General features: G+C 45.7%; 1 protein-coding gene across 12 annotated transcripts in view; it reads right to left on the minus strand.

Annotated features, from left to right (window-relative positions):
* Positions 1-20,653, minus strand: part of MACROH2A1 (macroH2A.1 histone) — a 93,022-nt gene that overhangs the window by 43,641 nt on the left and 28,728 nt on the right. For 10 of the 12 annotated variants that reach the window (XM_066272515.1, XM_066272516.1, XM_066272520.1 and 7 more), the window contains 2 exons: positions 7,637-7,743; positions 7,101-7,298 (listed from right to left, as the gene is read on the minus strand). In XM_066272515.1, coding sequence (XP_066128612.1) covers positions 7,101-7,298; positions 7,637-7,743 — 305 coding nt within the window. The remainder of the gene's footprint in view (positions 1-7,100; positions 7,299-7,636; positions 7,744-20,653) is intronic. The other 2 variants (XM_066272521.1, XM_066272522.1) reach the window with 1 other exon arrangement.

Below are 20,653 nucleotides of genomic sequence, written 5' to 3' on the forward strand. Positions count from 1 at the left end.
GCCAAGGCTCCATTGGAGCAAAGATGGCCCGGGCGCTGGGGATGGCTCTGTGGCCTCTGCCTCAGGCGCTAGAGTGGCTCTGGTCGCAATATGGCGACGCCCAGGATGGGCAGAGCATCGCCCCCTGGTGGGCAGAGCGTAGCCCCTGGTGGGCGAGCCGGGTGGATCCCGGTCGGGCGCATGCGGGAGTCTGTCTGACTGTCTCTCCCTGTTTCCAGCTTCAGAAAAATTAAAAAAAAAAAAAAAAAAAAAAAAAGACCTGTAATCCTAAAACTTCTAGAAGAAACCATAATAGGTAAGCTCCTAGACTTTGGTCTTGGCAGTAATTTTTTTTTGAGGGTTAACACCAAAAGCAAAGGCAACAAAAGCAAAAATAAACACATGGAACTTCATCAAACTTAAAAGCTTCTGCTCAGCAAAGTAAAAAGGCAACTTATTAAAGCAGAGAAAATATTTGCAAGTCACATATTTAATAAGGAATTAATATCTAAAATATATAAAGTACTCATACAACTAAATAGCAAAATAACAAAAACCTAATTTAAAAAATGGATGAAGGACATACATATTTTCCCCAAAGACTACATACGAATGGCCAAGTACAAGAAAAAGTGCTCAACATCACTAAGTATCAGGGAAATGCCAATGAAAATCATAGTGAGATACCACTTCTCACCTGTTAAGATCACAGTTACGAAAAGGTAACAGATGACAGGTGCTGGTGAAGATGTGGAGAGAAAGGAACCTTTGTGCACTGCTGGTGGGAATGTAAGCTGGTACAACTACTATGGAAAACAAAATGAAGGCTCCTCAAGAAATTAAAAATAGAACTACCATATGATCCAACAATTCCACCTCTGGGCATTTATTGGAAGAAAACAAAAACGCTAACTCAAAAGGATGTATGCACTCCCATGTAGCATTATTTATAATAATATGTAGCCAAGATATGTAAACAACCTAAGTGTCCATTGATACGTAGATAAAGAAAATGTGATATGTAATTTATATACACTATATGTTATACACATAGTGTGCATATGCATATATGGTATACATGTGTCCTATACTATATATGTTATATATTACCAGTATATGTGTGTTATAGAGTATATATTGTATATTATAACTATAGGGTGGGGCAAAAGTAGGTTTATAGTTATTAATAAGAAAAATAATACAAAAAATAAATAATAATATAAGAATAAACTCCCTCTCTTTGTCTCTATATATATACATATATACACACACACATATATGTACACATATACCCACACAATATATATATAAAATGGAATATTATTATTCAGCCATAATAAAAAGAAAACCCTGCCATTTGTGACATCATGGATGGATCCTGAAGGCATTATGCTCAGTGAAATAAGTCAGATAGAGAAAGCCAAATACCATATGATCCCACTTATATGTTGGAATAAAAAACAAAAACAAAAAACTAAGCTCACAGGTACAGATAAGATGGGTGGCTGTGGTGGTGGGGGTGAATTGGCTGAAGCAGGTCAAAAGGTACAAACTTCCAGTCATACAGTCAGCTGTCAAAGGGGCGCAATGTACATACAGCATGATGACTACAGTTAGTAACAATGTATTGCATATTTGAAAGTTGCTAAGAGATCAGATCTTAAAACTTCTCACCACAAGAAAATATTTATAACTATGTATGGTGATGTATGTTCACTAGACTTCTGGTGATCATTTCACAAGAGAGTAAATCCTCACTTAATGCCATCAATAGGTTTCTGGAACTGCAGTGAAATGACATATAATGAGAAAAATTTTACCATAGAGTAATCTATATATAAACAAGACTTAAGTTCCTATGGCATCTCTCAATGTTATAATGAAATATTCAAGCATCTGCTAGATATACAAATATCAAGCCATTATGTTTTATACCTAAAACAAACAGAATCTTATATGTCAATTTATCACAATAAAAAACCCTCATCCATAATATAAAAAGAATTATAAGTCATTAAAATGGACAAATAACCCAATTTTTAAAAACTGCATATAAACTTGCACAAAAGAAAATACACAAAAGGACCAAAATTCAATTGAAGATATACTAACGCTAATTGGTCATGAGGGCAATACTCACACCAGAATGGCTAAAATTTAAGTCTCAAAGTACCCTGTTTGGCAACAATATAGAAATAAAACTCCTATATGCTACACTGGGACTGTATACCTTCACCACCACTTCGGAAAACTATCTGGCACTATCTACTAAAGCTAAACCTATGAATACCCAAGACACCACAGTTCCACTCACAGGCATACTCCAACACAACGCAACAAATGCATACCAAACGGCATGTACTTTTGCAGCAGGAATGTTGGTAGGAGCCTTAAACTGGAAATAACAAATCTCTCTCAACAGTAGAATAAGCACATTTTGGTAAATTCAAACAGTGAAATGCATAGGCTTGGTGCTGTCTGCTACATACAACCTGGCTGAACTCTCAAACACAATGTTAAGTGACAAAGCAAGACAAAAAAAGAAAAATATACACCCTTGCAGAATTGAATATATTATGAAGATAATAAAGGTCCCTTAAATTAAGTAGATTCTATCTAAAGCCCTGTATCTAATTTTATATTTATAGTTTTCTATTTTATTTAAATGGGGGTTCTCAAAATTGTTTAAGCTTCAGACCCCATGAACTTCTTTCCTCATGATGCAGAAAAAAAAAAAGTTGTGGTGTGTGTGTGTGTGTGTGTAATGATGAAATATTATTCAACCATAAAAACGAAGGAAATCCTGCCATTTGTGATAACAGGGATGAAACTTGAGGGCATTATGCTAAGTAAAATAAGGCAGACAGAGAAAGAAATACTGTATGGTCTCACTTATATGTGAAGTCTTTTTAAAAATGTAAAAAACTCAGACACATAGAAAAAAAAATCAGATTTGCAGTTACCAGAGGTTGAAGGTTGGGAGGAGAATTGGATGAAGGTGGCCAAAAGACACAATCTTCTAGTAATAACATAAATAAGAACTAGGGCCGCCATATAGAACATAATGACTAACTACAGTTAACACTGCTGTATGATGTATCTGAATGTTGTTAAGAGAGTAGATCCTAAGTGATCTCATCACAAGGAAAAACACATGTTTTTTTTCTTTTTAAAATGGTTTTCTTTGAATCTTTGGTATTTTATGCATTTGAAATCTTATCATGAGAAGGGTCCTGGGCTTCTGACTGCAAAGGTGTCCATTAGAGACATGTTAGGACCCCCACAAGCAAATTCTGTCCAGCCCTCTCTGGCAGGAGCCAGGCGCTCTCCCACCTCAGGGCCCACTCACTGTCCCTCTGCCAGAAGCTCTCTCTCCCGATCATTTGAATGCCCCAAAACCTTACTCCGTCAGGTCTCCATTCAAGTGTCACCTTACCAGAGAAGGCTCCCCTGACCACCTATGTAAAATTACACTGCCCATGCCATTGCTCCACTTTATTCTTGTCCTTGCACCTGCTCTCTACCCCCCACCCTTCTATAATGACTGCCCCCCTCACTAGACCAAAGCTCACTGAGCATGGAAGGAGGGGGGAGGTCCTTTCATTCACTGCTGTATCCCACTGCCGTGAACAGTCATGAGCACATGCAGTCTTAGTCAGTATTGATCATAAGATGCATTGTCTTTAAACAACCCAGCTGTAAAAGTTAAGAGACTGAGACAGCTTTTAAAATTTCTTACTGGGGTGAAATGCTTTGTATGTGAGCAACTGCCATCAAAGTTAAAAAATACACTGCCTCAGCAAGTTCACCTGAAGGACTTTATCCTATAGGCACTCTTGCACATGAGCAGAGACCCACTATAGTGATGGTTACTGTGGTACTGCACGCTGGCAAGAATGCTAGAAACAACTGTGAGTCCATTCGTAGAGACCTGGGTGCACTGGTCCCGCATACTATCTAAGTAACCAGACTCACACATGGGACACCACCGGCGCATCACAGGTGCAGATATGGAAGTACTGCCAAGTTAATAACAGCAGCAGCTAACATCTGTGACACACTGTTATAAGCACTTCACATGAATTCTCTTTTAAGCCTCACAACCACCATTTAATATCAGAGAGGTCAAGTCACTTCCAAAGGTCAGAGAGCCAGGAAATGGCAGAATTGGAATATAAAGTCAGGTGAGCACCCTTAACCACTATGCACCACTGCCAAAACAGTGGGTAACATGACTTATATATACATATATTTAAAGGCTTTACATAGCTATATGCTTTTATGTGCTCAGATTTTCTGAAAGGATACATGAAAATGGATTATAGTGACTGTCTGGGGGGCAGTGGGAGACTGTAGGAGTGTGATTCTATTACCTCATACTCTTGCCCCAACCAAATCCTCACACATACAACCTGGTCAAAAACACATCATGCAAATATTCACTGAGTCCCTGAATTCCAAGTCTGGGATGGACCCCATCATCTTGCTGGTGGGGATGTAAACTGAGGCACAGGCTTGCCTGAGGCCACCCAAGTAGGAAGGAGAAGCCCTAAATCACTGCCCAGGCTCCAGACGCCTGGCAGCTGGTGATTCTGCTGCCTTCTCCATTCTCTGCCCGTTCCCACTATTGCTGACTCAGCTGTCACAACTGGAGACTTTCAAAAACTTCCAATTACATAGAATTGAGGGAAAAATTATGATTTGGAATTCAAGTGTTGACACTTGAAAAATACCAACTCCCTTTTACTGCAAGTACTTTTGCATGTTACTAAAGCCCTCTCTGTCTCTGGAAAGGTTATTTTCAGAACATTCCACTTAAACCTGGAGATGCAGGGTTCTCTGCTGTTTCTGGGAGCTGACACCACAATTTACATTAAACAAATGTTTTGAAAATTAGCTGTTCACGGTTCCAATTTCAGCTCCCCCCAGGGTTTAATGTTAGCCAAATACTTGTACAGTAAGCAGACAATGTGTTTTATTGTGTGGAAGAAAAACAGACCACCATAACAGACTTCCTGCTTTTGTAATCAAGGGAAAAAGTGGAGCGTTCGAGTGATTATTGGCATATGGTTATTAGAAACACCGAGTTCCAAATATAGCTACTAGGAGCTAAACACACACACACACACACACACACTCTCTCTCTCTCTCTCTCTCTCTCTAAATTTCAAGTCCAAAAAGAAAGAAATAGCCTTCCTAGTGTCTGGTCAGTTGGAAAGTTCAGAAAGTCATGGGCAAAACTACCAGGGGAGGAATTGGGGTGACAGGGAGCAAACAAAGTTCAGCCAGGGCTGCCATACACAATGGAGTCAGAGAGGCTGCTCCAACAGCAGCGAGCAGTGGGCCTGCAGGAACAAGGGCACGGCTCTGACCACAGCCAGAGGATGGAGGATGGCTGGACTGAGTTACATGGTTGTGCCATGCTTGTCCCCAGAGCCCAGCACCAAGGGCCCTTATCCGTGAGCAGCCAGCTCCCTGGGGCACATTATCAGGAGATGATACATTTGGTGCCTTTGTCTTCTCTCAACATTTAAAAAGGGTTACACAGGCACTTTTCCCCTGCCTTCTCCATCCTGCTCCTTCCCACCAACTGCAAATGTTGAAAGTGGGTAAAGAAACAGCTCAGTCTGCTAATTTTATAGTTAGCAGGAGTAAGAAGGGAGCATTCTGTGAATTCCTCGCCTGGCTCCCAGCCTCCTCCAGGACTTGTGAACTAGGTGGAGTGCAACCATCTGGAAATAAACTTAGGATGCTCTTCAATATCGAGTTTCTCTCTCAAAGAGCTGGGAATGATTCAGAGCCTAGTGGGGTGAGATGGGGGGTGAGATGGGGAGGGGGAGTGGAATGGGTGGTCTGTGAGAAAGAGAATTTTTTTTTTGTATTTTTCTGAAGCTGGAAACGGGGAGAGACAGTCAGACAGAACTCCCGCATGCGCCTGACCGGGATCCACCCAGCACGCCCTCTAGGGGCGACGCTCTGCCCCTCTGGGCATCGCTCTGCCGCGACCAGAGCCACTCTAGCGCCTGGGGCACAGGCCAAGGAGCCATCCCCAGTGCCCGGGCCATCTTTGCTCCAATGGAGCCTTGGCTGCGGGAGGGGAAGAGAGAGACAGAGAGGAAGGAGGGGGTGGGGGTGGAGAAGCAAATGGGCACTTCTCCTATGTGCCCTGGCCGGGAATCGAACCCGGGTCCCCCGCACGCCAGGCTGACGCTCTACCGCTGAGCCAACCAGCCAGGGCCGAAAGAGAAATTTATATTCTGATGTTTTCAGAAGGATGTACAAAAAATACAACCTCTTCCACCTCAATTAAAGAAGGCCTGCAAAGAGTGTGGATAGGAGGTCAGAGGTCAGAGAAGGTGGCCTATGTGATGAAAGTCAGTCTGTCTGAGGCACAGACAGGCCAAGGGTGACTCCTGAGGAGACGCCACAGGATAGGGCAGCCTTAAGATTCCATTTATTAAAGACAAAGCTTTAACTGCAGTGCACCTAGTTTGCTGGCCCCAGAGCCAACTGTGACAACTACTGAGAGGCAGGGCTCAGTGATGAAGGAGCACACTTAGGACAGGGTTTCACTCTCCACAAAAAGATCAGCACTCAGGACCTCGTCTCAGTCCAAGCAGGAAAGGCCTAAAAAGTTACTCTTTAATGAGGCAATCACTCTAAAAAGCAAACTGTCTGGGCTGCCCCTGCTAGAACATGCTCAGAGGAGGCCATACAGCCATGGCAATGTAACATCAGTCAAGGACAAGTGAGCAGCTGGCATCTCTGGGAAGGACTCAGTGTTAGCTGTCTGCTCCACAAGGAAGATCCTGTGCACCCAGGCCACTTCCCACAGGCGTGGGCATTCCCTAAAAAAGCCAGGCACGAGGTCCTTCCACCCTGATCTTTCCAGCACCCTCCACACATTCCCCTTGACTACAGGAATCCAGCCCCCTCCCCCCAACTGTGTCCAGACTCTGGCCACTTAAGCAGGATTAGCCCCTCTGTAACCAGTTCCCACATGTTCCTCTGCTGCTGCACCCCATCAGTGGGATAAGCACTCAGCAGGAAGGGGCCTCCTCCTGGCCCCACCTACCTGCACTGCCCTGCCCTACTCCACACGCTCCTGCCAAATCACATACCTTGGATTTCCGAGCTCCTTTCTTGCCTCCTGCTTTCTTAGACACTGGCTTCTTCTGGGATGGAGACTTGGCCTTTTTGGCTGGGGGTGGTGTGATGATGGCTTCCAATTTCCCCTTGGACCCTCGTTTCTTTGCTAGCAACTCTGGGTGGATGTTTGGTAACACCCCGCCACTGGCTATGGTGACTCCTTTTAGCAGCTTGCAGGAAAACCAAAGTAGCAGATGGTGAGCCAGACCACATTGCCCCTGACCTTCAACAAGTCAGCCCTGCCCATCCATGCTTTTGATTTTGGTTGGTAGAGCACATCCCCTCCATGGCATCTACAAGGATGCTGACAGGACCCAGGCTACCCAAGGGACAAGTCCTCAGAGTCCCTCACTTCAGGAACAACTTCCATGGGGGGAAACAGGAAAGCTGCTAACAGTCCAAAATGTAGTCCACACCTCTGATAGCCAGCCAAACACCAGCCTCCATCTGCACAACAGCTGTCTCTCAGGCACTAGGACTGGGGTGGGGCAGCTAGGGCGGGGCATACCTGATTCAGCTCTTCATCATTGGCCACGGCCAGCAGGATGTGCCGAGGTGTGACCCGTCCCTTCTTGTTGTCTCTTGCGGCATTGCCAGCCAGCTCCAGAATTTCCGCTGTGGGAACAGAGGGCAAGAGCACATGGTCGTGTTAGGGCATCACAGGGTCACATGCATCCTCCTGGCCCCCACTCATGTGCAGGGAATGGGTGGTTTTGGTTACACAGCAGCTACTGAGGTGAGAAGATGCAGGCATTCTGCCTGGCACACTTTGAGCCAAATCACACAAGTATTGATCCAAAACCTTGGTCCAACCCCTTTGTTTTGGAGATGAGACACTGAGGTTTACAGAGAAGAAGCCACCAGCCAAAGGTCCCTCATCAAGAAGTGGTAGAACTGAGATCTGAACTTATTTGCCAGAACAGGGCTGCCTGTAGTTGACATTCAGATTGTCACCAACACCATCCCTGATGAGCCAATGGTGTAGCCCAAGAGTGGAACACATATGCACAGACTGAGCAACGGGTCACGCATGGGTTTACAGGGCTTCAGGGGATAGTGGCAGATTACAGGGTCTCTGTAGATGGAGTCAATGTTGACCACCTGCACACAAATCTAGGAGATGACTGGACTCTCTACAAAGTCAAAATCATAAAAACATGTATACAACAAAAGCGGTGGGGTGTATATAAGTTAAAAAGGGGCTAAAGAGACATAACAACCAAATACCATGTGTCAATCCCCCATGAGATCCTGATTACAAAAAAATGATAGAAAAGACATTGTGGAGATAGCTGAGGAGAACTGACTGTAGGCTGGCTATCAGACACTAGTGAATTAATAATTTATTAGGCATGATAAATAGTATAACCAACTCTTTATGGAACATCTTGTTCTTAGGAAATACATTCTCAAGTATTTAGGGGTATAATGTCCTGATGTCTTCAATTTACTCTCAAATTATTCTGAAAAAGTCTATAGAATAAAGCAATTGTGAAATGTTAACAGTTGTTAAATCTAGGCGAGGATGTAAGAGTGTTCCTCTTTCAGCATTCTATACACTTGGTATTAAAAAAACCACAAAAATAGCTATAGGGACATAAGCCTGACACATAGCTGGTGCTAGGCCAGGGTTTATTCACTGCCTTTCAAGGCAAGCTCTCACTTAACATGACACCACAGCACCAAAGTTGAGGAAATTAGGAAGTGCCTTCAGTCTCTTCCCTGGTAACAGTCAACCTCATCACCTCATTTCTCACTTCTGCAATTCTGCCCATGCGACAGCCCTAGAATGCCACCCTTCTTGCCCATGCTTCTGGGCTCAACTCAAGTCTGATCTCTCTCTGATACTAAAGAATGGCTAGCATCCTAGGTTATGTTGTAAACACTAGATGTCTCTGGCAAAGTCAAAGCTCAGAATCATTATAAAATAGGGAAAAGAAATTCTAGCTACATAAAAATTGTGTATTTCAAATTTACAACATTACATGATATTTACTATTAAGAGGCATTAAGAGCTGAACCCAATGCAAAAACTGCTCTTTGTGTAAAGCTGAAAAGCTGCTTGGCTACTCCTGTAAACTCCCATATTGGTGGGGGTGAAAAATCAGTCACACCTGGAACAGCAGGTTCCCCCGACCCCACGGCAGGAATTCACTGACTCAATAGTCACCACACTGATAAAACAGGACACCAGAGACACCTGTCTGCCTGATGCTCCCAGGTCAGAGCCCCTCACCTTGGATTTCACATGTGACAGTCACTAGAGTAGGCCCGGAGAAGAAGGGGAGAGAACTGGTACATCTCCCATGCTCACCCATTAGTCTCAACAGAGCCGTTCCCTATTCAGTCTGTCTGGAGGGGGAGGGAGGGATGGAACTCCCAGCAAGGTCACTGAAGCTTCCCTACAGTGCTTGTGGAAATGTATCCCAATGCCCAGCAGAGATGGACTTACTTACCCAAGCAGAAAAAGGAGCTTGGGAGGCCTAAATGACCTTGGACCACAGGTGCCATGAATGCAAAAATGCCTTCCTGGGCCAGCCCAGCCATGCTCATGAAGGAGCAGCACATCTGCTGTGCTACTGTCTGAATGGCCCGGAGGGAACCGAAGCCGGAATCTGCCCTGATGTGAGCACGCACCGAGAAGAAGGGCACAGGAAGGAGAGCCAGTCACAGCTGTTGCTGGGCTGGGCCTGGGCAGCAGGAGGGCTAGAGGGGACAACTGTAGTGTGGAGCGGGAGCCCACCTGGCTGGCTTCCTGGCCCCCACCAATCCCTCCCCTTGCCAGCCTGCCTCTAGTTTCTGAGGCTACAGGGAATCATGAGCCATCAGTGTCTGCAGAGCCAGAGTATGCAGAAGGCAGGTGGATTACAACCAACCTTTTCCCCATAATATGCTAAGAATACTTTACCTGGCCTCAGAAAGAGACAGAAACACTTATAGTAGGGCCCTAAGCCTACCCCTTTGGCAAGAAGATCATTTGAAATAACAGTTTCTCAGGGAAGTGGAGGGGGCCTGTTTCCTCCTTCTGCCTGGAGGGTTAGTGGAAGGCTCTCTCCAGAAAAGGCACAGAGGCCGTTGGTGGGCAGAGAGGAGGGATGTGGTCTTTTTATTTTTGGCAGTGCTGCTCTATTTGTGCAGGGAAGATGATGGTGACGAATTCAAAGACCTGGAGGAGGAAGTAGCTAGACTCTGAGTGTGTTTGGCCCCATTCTGGGTAGGGGACAGGCAGTATATAACAGAGAATTAAAGCAATGGGTGACCTATAAGTAGCACCCAGGTTGAGAATTCTGAAGATCAATTCTCCAGGAATTCACCGACTGCCATGAGCTTTCTTTCCCCCAAACCTCACTCTGTGGCTGAAACTTCCAATGGTCTGAGCTTCCACACTTGGAAAATTGCAAGGACTGGGCTCATTTACTGCTAATTAAGCAGGGGATTCAGGGATGGCAGACTGGATCCACTGGGAGGGACACTGAGGCAGAGCAGAGAGGCTGGAGGAGGGGTGTGCAGTGGGATCAGGAGTGTTTCAACTCCTCGGAAAGAGCTGGGCAGGGGTGTCATTCTGCTGCCTTCTTCACCAGGAGCCAGAAAACCCAGGACGCCATCCTTTCTAAAAATCCAGCTCACCTCTGAACTCAGCCCCGTGGGGCTGGAGGGAAGGTGTGTCAACTGGAGATAACAAAGAGGGGCAGAGAGCCAACTCCAGCCAGAGATCAGCAAAAGCCTCTTCTTCCATTTACTCCTGCATGCTTGCCAGAGGAACAGTTACCATAGTAACCCCTTCATCAGGGAAGCAAAGACAGAACACCTCAGAGACACACCTTCTACAAGAAGTGTGTGCCCCACCCCTGCACTGCAGCAGACAGAGCGCTGGGTATTTTACAGTAGCTGACAAAGACAGAGGAGAAACCTGACTGGTAACAAAAGCAGGAATCCAGGGCACGTACTTACTCCCGGCCAACTGTTCAGCAAAACTCACCCTTTTGTCTTCAGTATGAGTTTAGAAGCCTAGTCATACGGGGCTTTCCTGGCTAAGAAAGGGCTGCCTATTGCAGGGCAGAGGGGACGTGCAAAATGACAGCAACTGGGCAAGATGAAACAGTCCTCATCTGCCTTCCAGGGCATGTTCGGGAAGGAGGTAAGTGCCTGCTGCTGCGGAACTGGGACAGGGTGTGCCACCAGAGATTCCTGATTAAGTTTCCTTCCTAGTGAGTGATCTGGGCTTTGCAAATGATAGCAAGGGCTATGTCATGGAAGCCAGGCTCAGGGCTAGACATGGGTTCCTGCCACTGCACCCCAAGCCCACAGGGATGGGCCTTACCCCAGTTGCCTCCTGGGGTAGGCCAGGGCCAGCATCTGCTGAACAGACCCCACACCTTTCCAGAGCAGAGGGTTTCCTGCCATTGGTGCAGTTCATGCTTTAGAGGATTTTGTGTATCTCTAAAAAAAAAATTTTTTTTAACTTCTGGCTGGTTCAATAGAAAAGGAATTCTGAGAACCAGGAAAGCACCAGAACAACAGACACAAATTCTTTTCTCCCCAGTTTCTAGAACACCCTTGGAGGGAGTTTTCAGGAGCCACAGCCCTGGGGACTGTAACCAAAACAAGTGGAATCCATAAGAAACCACAGAAGACTGGAAAGAGCAGTTAGGGGAAGAAGCAGACGCCTTACTGGGTTCTCCACCCCTCCAGCCAAGTCTTCCTGGCCAGTGACAGTCTCCTTATGTTACCAGTGATCAACACTAGGCTGGTTTGGGGCCCAAAGCACTTGGGGTCGGCTCAGAGAGAACCCTAAGTGTGGTAAGCTTCCCTAATTACAAACATTGACAAAGGGACATGCTGAATGAACAACACTGGCCAACTCATGTGCTATTTTTTAAAGATCATTTTGTTTGTTTGTCTGAAGATCAAATTTGCAAGACATCCCAGCATCTCTGGCTCCCACTCCAGTCTCTGGCAAGTGGTGAGCCACTGGCTGCATCCTTTGTGCGGGCCTGGACCAGCAAGGCGACCTCAGAGCAACAAGCCCTGCAGAGGCTCCCCTGGGCCCAATCCCCCAGTCTCACTGAGCATGATCATTTTAAGACCACTTGACAGATTTCTCACAGCCTTGAAGCACAGCATTATCTGGCAGCCTTTCCAGCTACAGAGCAGCTGTCTGAATGTGAATACCTTTGACAGGTCTACTTTCAAAGTTCACCCAGAGACCAAAGGCTTAGAGTCTTTTTTTTCCCTTCAAATATCTTGAACTGAACCATATCTGTTGTACCAAAGCATTCTGTCTATCTTTCTTTAGGGAGATGAAGTCATGGTTTGCAGAATTAGACTCCTAACAGCTAACAGGTGATGTGTATAGGCTGTGCCAAGCTCTAAACACAAACCTTGCAAAGGAGAGTCGAGGGCTTCCACAGAGCTGTTTGAAGCGTCTCCTCTAACAAAAGAAATATTGAAAATAACAACCAGAAATCAAAGAAAAGCAAATGTTCATATAATCCCAAGGAGAAAACAGATATTTGCTACAAAGCCAACAACATGACAAGGAATCTGTTTATTGTAATTGCTTTCTAGTCACCAGGCTTCCATCAGCAAGCAGTTCACCAAGTTCAGAACTGCTCTACACCATCCCTGAAGGCCTTGACCCAATCAACCCCAATCGGAGTGCTGCTAGGAGTTTCCTGCATCCCGACTGCACCAGTTTCCACCAATTCCCTCCGCTGCCCGCAGTCCACTGGCTCACACCCCACCTTTACAGGCGACGAGCAAGTAGCAGGTCTGAAGCCTGCTGAGCCATCAACCAGAGCATGGGTTGATGAGGCAAAACTCTCCAGCCTGCCTGTCCCAGGGGCTTCAAAGGAAGCAGGGATTCCGCAGAGAAAATAAAACTATAGAAGTAGCCGAAGGTGGTGTTTTCTGTGCAGAATATAAGGTGTTTTATAATAATGAGTCATTCTAGTGCTTTTCTGCACATGTTACAAATCTGATACAAATGTGTCCACTGCTGTTGAGCCCACACTACAGACCCCTCCTAAGGGCTAAGGTCTATGGGATAGCATCTAGTACAGTTCCTCGCCTTCCCCACAAACTCTCCCAATAAGATAGAAACACAGCTTCAATGGGGAGTCTCTAAAGTCAGCTAATTATTTTCTGTATTTCACAGTAAAAAAAAATGGCATCACAGACATTAACAAAGAGGAGAGAGGATCCTTGGCAAACATCACCTTCCTCTAACCCACCAACACAACCCTGTGCACGAATACCTTCCCCATCTCGAAAGCCTTCCTTTACATTCCCCACATCTTGAGAGCTTCTGGGGAAGCCACCTCCTCAGTCTGTCTTCAGTGGAGGGCAGGAGCCACCAGCACTCTGTGGTTAGAGCTGGGGCTGCTGTCAGACAGCCGGGTCTACATCCCAGCTCCTGCACCGAGCTGTGAGATATGCCAGGCACACCTGAGCAACAGTTTCCCACTCTATACAAGGGGGATGGTAACAGGTCACCTCTAGGCCTGTGAGGATTGATGTTAGCAAATTATATACTGAGAACATGGGGTACATGTAATATACTATGATTGAGAACACAGTACACATGTGATCTTTTAAAAAGTATAGCAGGCTTGATTTCTTGGGGAAGGAAACTAGATTTTCTTTTCCTCAGTGTCCTCTATCAAAATAACTGGCTGGCTGGATAGATGTGCATGAGACCTAAATGGAGGAAGAGAAAAGCAATATAGGAAACCTGATGTTTCCTCTTTGCTGTTACACTTAACAGTTTACATGTGTTTGAAAAATGCACTTGAACCCGATTAACCTCAGTGCTGCCAGACTGCCTTGATAAAATGCAGCACCCAGGGTGGCCCCACAGGCAGTCCCGCCTAGGATGGGGTCTAGGGCTTTTGTCTGACCCAGCAGGGTGTGCTATGGCAGGGGCAGGACCAGACCAGCTGCTGAGGCAGCACAGGTCAAGGCCCCAGGACGGAAGGTGGCAAGGAGGTGCCAGGGAAGGCCCAGAGAAATCTGCTCTAACCCGGGGCCTGGCTGACAGCTGGGCAGGGTCCTCTGCCCCACCAATCACTCACTTTCAAGGACTCTAAACTAAAATACAAGGAAATAGTTAATATGTATGTTTGTTTTGATATGGAAATCACAGCCATTTGTTCTTAATTCATCTCAGGAAAAGGTGAATAATCAGAGATATGTGCTGAAATGAAATTACTTGAAAGTGTAATATAAAGAGGAAACTCACTTAAAGAGCCCTGATGTGGCACCATTTCCCAGATGAACATTTAAAGGGGAAACGAGTGTCAAAAGGATGCATACAGTGGCCAGCAGCTTTCTGCGAGAGTAGAGGTGGCCCTGTCACCTGTGCGTACACACCCATTCATCTGACACGCACAGCTCTCCCCTGGAACTGGGTGGGGACTAGGTCAGAGGGGACATTTTGCTCTAACCCAGGGGTCCCCAAACTTTTTACACAGGGGGCCAGTTCACTGTCCCTCAGACCACTGGAGGGCCGGACTAAAAAAAACTATGAACAAATCACTATGCACACTGCACATACCTTATTTTAAAGTAAAAATCAAAATGGGAATGAATACAATATTTAAAATAAAGAACAAGTAAATTTAAATCAACAAACTGATCAGTATTTCAATGGGAACTATGCTCCTCTCACTGACCACCAATGAAAGAGGTGCCCTTTCCGGAAGTGTGGCGGGGCCGGATAAATGGCCTCAGGGGGCCGCATGTGGCCCGCGGGGCTGTAGTTTGGGGACTCCTGCTCTAACCTCTTGTCTGCTGTTGGTGTCAATCTTTTGCCGGTTATCTTTTTCAAATGTAAAATGAAAACACAGTGTAAATGCAAAGAGGCAGCGAGCTACCCTGTATGTATGACAGTGCTCTTCAACCACCAGTCTGCGGACCGGTCCGCCAGAAATCTCATGCAGGTCCACAGAAGAGTTCACCACCCTGATGTTGTATGAAGATTATAGACCCAATGATCTTAGCTGAATTCGCTTATTCTCAGAGTGATTTCTGCCTTTGTGGTCCCCAAAATAATTCTATTTTCACCAGTCTCCAAGTGTAACAAAGTTGAAAACTGCTGCTATATGCTACTCCATTGGTCTTCTCAACCTTGTGTCACAAGCACCCTTCTGCCCTGACATTCGTCCCAGCCTGCCTAATCCCGTTTCTTTAAAAAAGTGCTGAGCATATGAAGACTCTTTAGGTTATTTTCTTGACTGTTTCTAGAGCAATCTTAGTGTCATAGTCAGAGAGGCCCCCAAAAGGAACTGCCACTCCCGGGGTCCATCGGTACCAGGCCAGCCCAGGCCCTATTTGCCCAAGTGCATTACTGATGCTGAGGGACACTTTTCTAAAGATTTGCCTAAGCTCTGTCACCCAGGATTTCACCTCCCCTTCACTAAGGGGACAATGAAAGGACATTGGGCAAAAAACGTCTGGCCCTGCAGTCCACCCTCAGTACCGCTGAGTAACACAACCCCTCAACACCTGACCAGACACAGCTTTCCCCTCTGAGGACTGTGGCTCCTCATGGAGCCCTCAGGCCACCTCTGGCCACCAGTGATTCCCCCCCAGGACCTGTCCTGCTGCTGCTACAGCCAGAACCTCCAACACTGACCAGACCATCCCTTCCCTACAGCCAGCACATGTCACTCCAACGGATATCACTCTTCCTGTGCTCACACCCATCTCATTCCTGCAAGCCCTCAGCTCTTCTTTCTGTCAATGACTACCGCCTTTCCAGGCCCATCCCTGCAGGACCCCGGCCCATGGCGGGCCACAGGAGTGTCTCCAGCCCTCACAAAGCCATACCATGTGCCCGCTGGTGATGGGACTCTCGGGACCTGCCCTCTCAGGAGTCCTGGCCTCCTCAGCCAGGCTGCGGCTCCATCAAAGACAGGAGCCAGCCCTAGAAACTAGGCATGTGCCATCCTTGGGAGATGGCCACTGAAGACAAAGGAGATGCAAAGTGGGCTGAGTGATCCTGAGGCCCAGTTCTCTCCTCTCACTGCTAAGGTTTCTGCAGGAAGCTCTTCTAGAAATGAATTACTGTGCTGAATGACCTCGGAGAAGTTATTTAAACCCTCAGAGCTTTAATTTCCTCCTAAGCACAATAGGTAGTTTGGGGATTCGGTGAGTTAGCAAATGTGAAGCACTCAGCTAGTGCCTGGCACACAGCGCATGCTCAATAGATGGCAGATGTTCTATTAAACTGCTCTCTTTGCCTAGCACTCAAAGCACCGTCACAAGCACAAGTCACAATCTGAATCTGGAGAACAGACCACCAGGGCCTGGGCAGAGGTGGGAGGCAAAAAACAAAACAAAACAAAACCAAAACCAAAACCAACACTGCTCAAGTTAAGTATCCTCATTTTCTGAACAAACAGCAGATACTGACTTTCAGCAGTCGATACCCAGATTTACAGAGGCAACAGATAAATGTAACCAAAGGCTACCTCTGTTACCAGTTACCACAGAGAACACCAATCAGGACATCGATGGCCAGGGAAGTCATTGGCTAGCCTTTTCCAGAGGCTGTAGATTTCCAAATGGTTCCTCCAAGCAAGAACAAGAAATATAAGCTCTGGCAGGGAATGAGCCTCCTTCTAGAAAGAAGACATTTATAAATGTCTTCTATAAAGGCTATTCGATAAATGTCCCCCTCTAGACAAATGGAGGCATTGTCAATCCCATGAATGGACACCTCAGTGACAGGTGCCATCGCGTGCCAGCCCCTGAAGTACCAGGAAACATGCTTTCTGGCCACTAGATGGAAGGCACTTGCTTAAAAAGGAGGAAGGTGGGTTAGGAAATGAAGGAAGAAAAGGAGGGAGGGAGGGAATGTGAGAGAAAAAGTGGGAGCCAGGGTCAGCACCGTAGGCTGGCTGGGCAGCCCAGAAAAGCCAAGGAAAGTCTGTGCCATCTTCTTGGCCCCAGAACCAGAGGGGGCAGTGGGAAGTGGCAGGGAGATGGAGGGAGGCCGGCTGTTGTTAACAACCTTTGGGTTGGTGTTCTTGCTAGAACTTATTTATAGCTCTGAGGAATGGCTTTTTACCGGGCTTTTTTGGGTTGACTAGACATCGAAGCCCTTTCGGGCAGGAAAAGAGAGCTAGCAGACTATAAATATGTTTTATAGTTGCTGGTATTTTAAAGAGAAAATATTGGGAGAGAAGATATTTGTAGAGTTCTTACTCATCTCCTTCTCTAAGTAGTGCTTTTAAAGCCCTCCTTGATGGTCATCCCAGGGAACGCTGGGATGCTGTTATTTTAATTGGTTGGACAGCTCTGGGCCTCCTCTGCTTTTTAAGGTATAGCTGACACATGCTCAGTGGCTCTTGTGACAGAAGTGAGAGATCAGCCCTTGAAACACTTCAACACCTTCCTGTTTGTGCCAACAGCTGCCCTTCCACTTGCCTCTCCTCAGGCAGGCCCGGCCCACTGTGCCCTCGTGTTAATCCTAATTACACTTCATTAAGAAGCCCAGGGTCTAGTTCAGCTCTTACTAGCATCAATTTCCTGGTAGCACCTGACATTAGCAACACTCCCCACTCCTGAACTCACTCTCCCTTAACTGATCTTATCCTTCAATAAAAAGCTACCTACTAAGCAGCTGTGGAAGGTCAGTCTCCCGGGGGGAGCTGAGTACACAGTGGTGAAGGAGGGGTGGAGAGAGCATAGTCCCAGCTCTAGGGTCACTGATATGGCCTCTGATATGCCTGCCCCACCCAAAACACTGAATATAAATCTGTTGAAATAAACAACGATTCTTTCGATCCCCAGCACCCACTCACCACCTTGCACGTGGTCAGAGGTGGGTAACTTTTAGAAATAGGTAATTACAGATGAATTTCTCAACAAGTGAGTCAAACATTGCAGCATTTGGACAGTGATGAAGGAGGGGAGTTCAGAAATAGGGCACTGGTTCCGTGTATTAGAACACTCAGGACCTATAGCAGGCAGTGTCATCCCAGGCAAAAGCAGCCCCATGATGGCCCAAGACCCAGACAAGCCTCACCTCACCATCTCAAGTCAGGACTCAAGGTTAGCAGAGGAGACTGAGGGTGGTGGGGGCAGGTTAGGGGCAGATCAATAATCCTATCAGTGAAACTCAGATTCTCCCAACCAAGATGTCAGTCTCCACATCTCACAAGTACTAATTATCCTGATTCACTATTTTTTGATATTTCACTTTCTAGATCTACTTTGAAATGAAAAGAGAAAATATTCTTAGAAAGATATATAAGAAACTAATAACAACGATTGTCTCCTGGGAAGAGAATTGGGTCTGCAAAGGAGCAGGAAGGGAGATGTGTATCTCACTGTATATCCTTTGTGGACATGTAAATTTTACTATTGATATTATTAAATAAGTTTCACTTATAAAGAAAATAATTACTTTCCACGAAAGTAAATACAGTGAAACACCTACCAGATATGAGAAACACAGAAACTATATAAAAAGACAGACTAATAAAACAGTAAAGAAAGTCCAGAAATAGCCCTAATTATATCTAGAAATTTCATGAATGTAAAGGTAGCATCTCAGATCACCAGGGAAAACATGAATTATTCAATTAATTGTTTTGAGATAACTGGGTACATGGAACACAATTAAGTTGATCCCTAGCTCACATTATATTTAAGGACAAATTCCAAAAGGATCAAAGTAAAAGTATAAGAATCAAACCATAAAAATACTAAGCAAAAGCATGAAGGAATTCCTTTGTAATAGGTTTTCTGAATAATGATTCAAAATCCACCAGAAAGAGATGCATGAAAATTCCAAATTATCACACTGTATACTCTAAATACATACAATTTTTTCTTTTTCTTTTTTTCTTTTTTTTTTTTTTTACAGAGACAGAGTCAGAAAGGATAGACAGGAAGAGACAGACAAGAATGGAGAGAGATGAGAATCATCAATCATCAGTTCCTCATTGCGACACCTTAGTTATTCATTGATTGCTTTCTTATATGTGCCTTGACCCCAGTGGGGCTACAGCAGACCAAGTAACAACCCTTTGCTCGAGCCAGCGACCCTGGGTCCAAGCTGGTAAGCCCCACTCAAACCAGATAGCCCGCACTCAAGCTGGCGACCTCAGGGTCTCGATCCTGGGTCCTCCGTATCCCAGTCCGACGCTCTATCCTCTGCGCCACCACCAGGTCAGGCCAATTATATTTTTAAATTATTGTTTAGTAAGTTAAAAAAAGTTATTCAGATAAATATAAAGCTGTGTATAATGTATTTAAAGAAAACTTTGAAGAGAAAACAAGACGTTATAAAGAATAACCCAGCAAAGTCAAAAAAGAACCAAACAGAACTTCTAGAAATGAAAAGCATCAAAACTGAAATAAAAAATTCAGTGACTAAATTAAATAGTAGATAAGATATAGCTGAAGAGAGAATTAAACTAGGAGACAGTTCTAAAAGATAGATCAAAAGTAATTATCCAGGCTTCTGGTCAAGATGGTGGCATAGGTAAATATGGTACCCACATCAACCCTCCCATAACCACATCAAAATTACAACTAAACTACAGAACTATCATTCAAAACCACCTGAAATCTAGCTGAACAGAAGTCCTATAACCAACAATACAAAGAAGCCACATGGAGACTGGTAGTAGGGGCACAGATGCAGAACAGAGGATAAAAATCAGGAGGGATATCTCATCTGCAGGGGTCTCCCCTGGGGAGCAAGGAGTCCCAGCTCCACACTAGGTTCCCCATCCCAGAGTTCCAGAGACAGGAAGAGAAGTCCCCACAACCTCTGGTTGTGAAAATCAGCAGGGATTATGGCTAAATGAGACAGAGGGCTGCTGGAGACCCACGCAGTTCCTCTTAAAGGGCCCGAGCACAGACTTCCATGGATTTGCTTGCTCTGAGCTCCAGCACTGAGGCAGCAGCTTGAAAGGAACCAGGGATTTATGGGGAGGAACTGAATGGTCTGGCATCAGAGAGAGATCTGGGGGCATCTTTCTCTTAGACAGAAGTACTGACAGAGGCCAATGTTCCTTTTCTGAGCCCTCCCCACACAGAGCCAGCAGGCAGGCACCATATTTAAGTCCTTATCAACCTGGCTATCACTGTTCAACCAACTTTGGTGATTGTGAGACCTCACCCCACCAACTTTCAGGCCCACCCAAGCTATTTCCAGTGGCTTTTCCATACAAATAACTTGTCTTGGCCCATGCTTCAGACTTTCCCCAAATCTCTCAAACAAGCAGCATCTGGCCTCAGTGTGCCCCATGCCTCTCACTGAGTGGCCTCAGGCTAGACACTAGTGGCAGCCAGCCTTGGTTCACAGCTTGGCCTCACCTGGGCATCTCCAAACCCAGCACAAATAGCAGCCATCTGAAGACTGCTTTGCAGCTCATTCCAGGAGGCTCCAGCAGAACACAGACTATGGCTCATGGCTGACATTGGCCTGCACCTCCTAGAAGGCCCCAGAGCCAGCACATCCAGTGGACAGCTTCGGAACATGTTGAAGCAGCATCACTCAACCACA

This window comes from Saccopteryx bilineata, chromosome 4 (assembly GCF_036850765.1).
Source record: "Saccopteryx bilineata isolate mSacBil1 chromosome 4, mSacBil1_pri_phased_curated, whole genome shotgun sequence".
NCBI classification, from domain to species: domain Eukaryota; kingdom Metazoa; phylum Chordata; class Mammalia; order Chiroptera; family Emballonuridae; genus Saccopteryx; species Saccopteryx bilineata.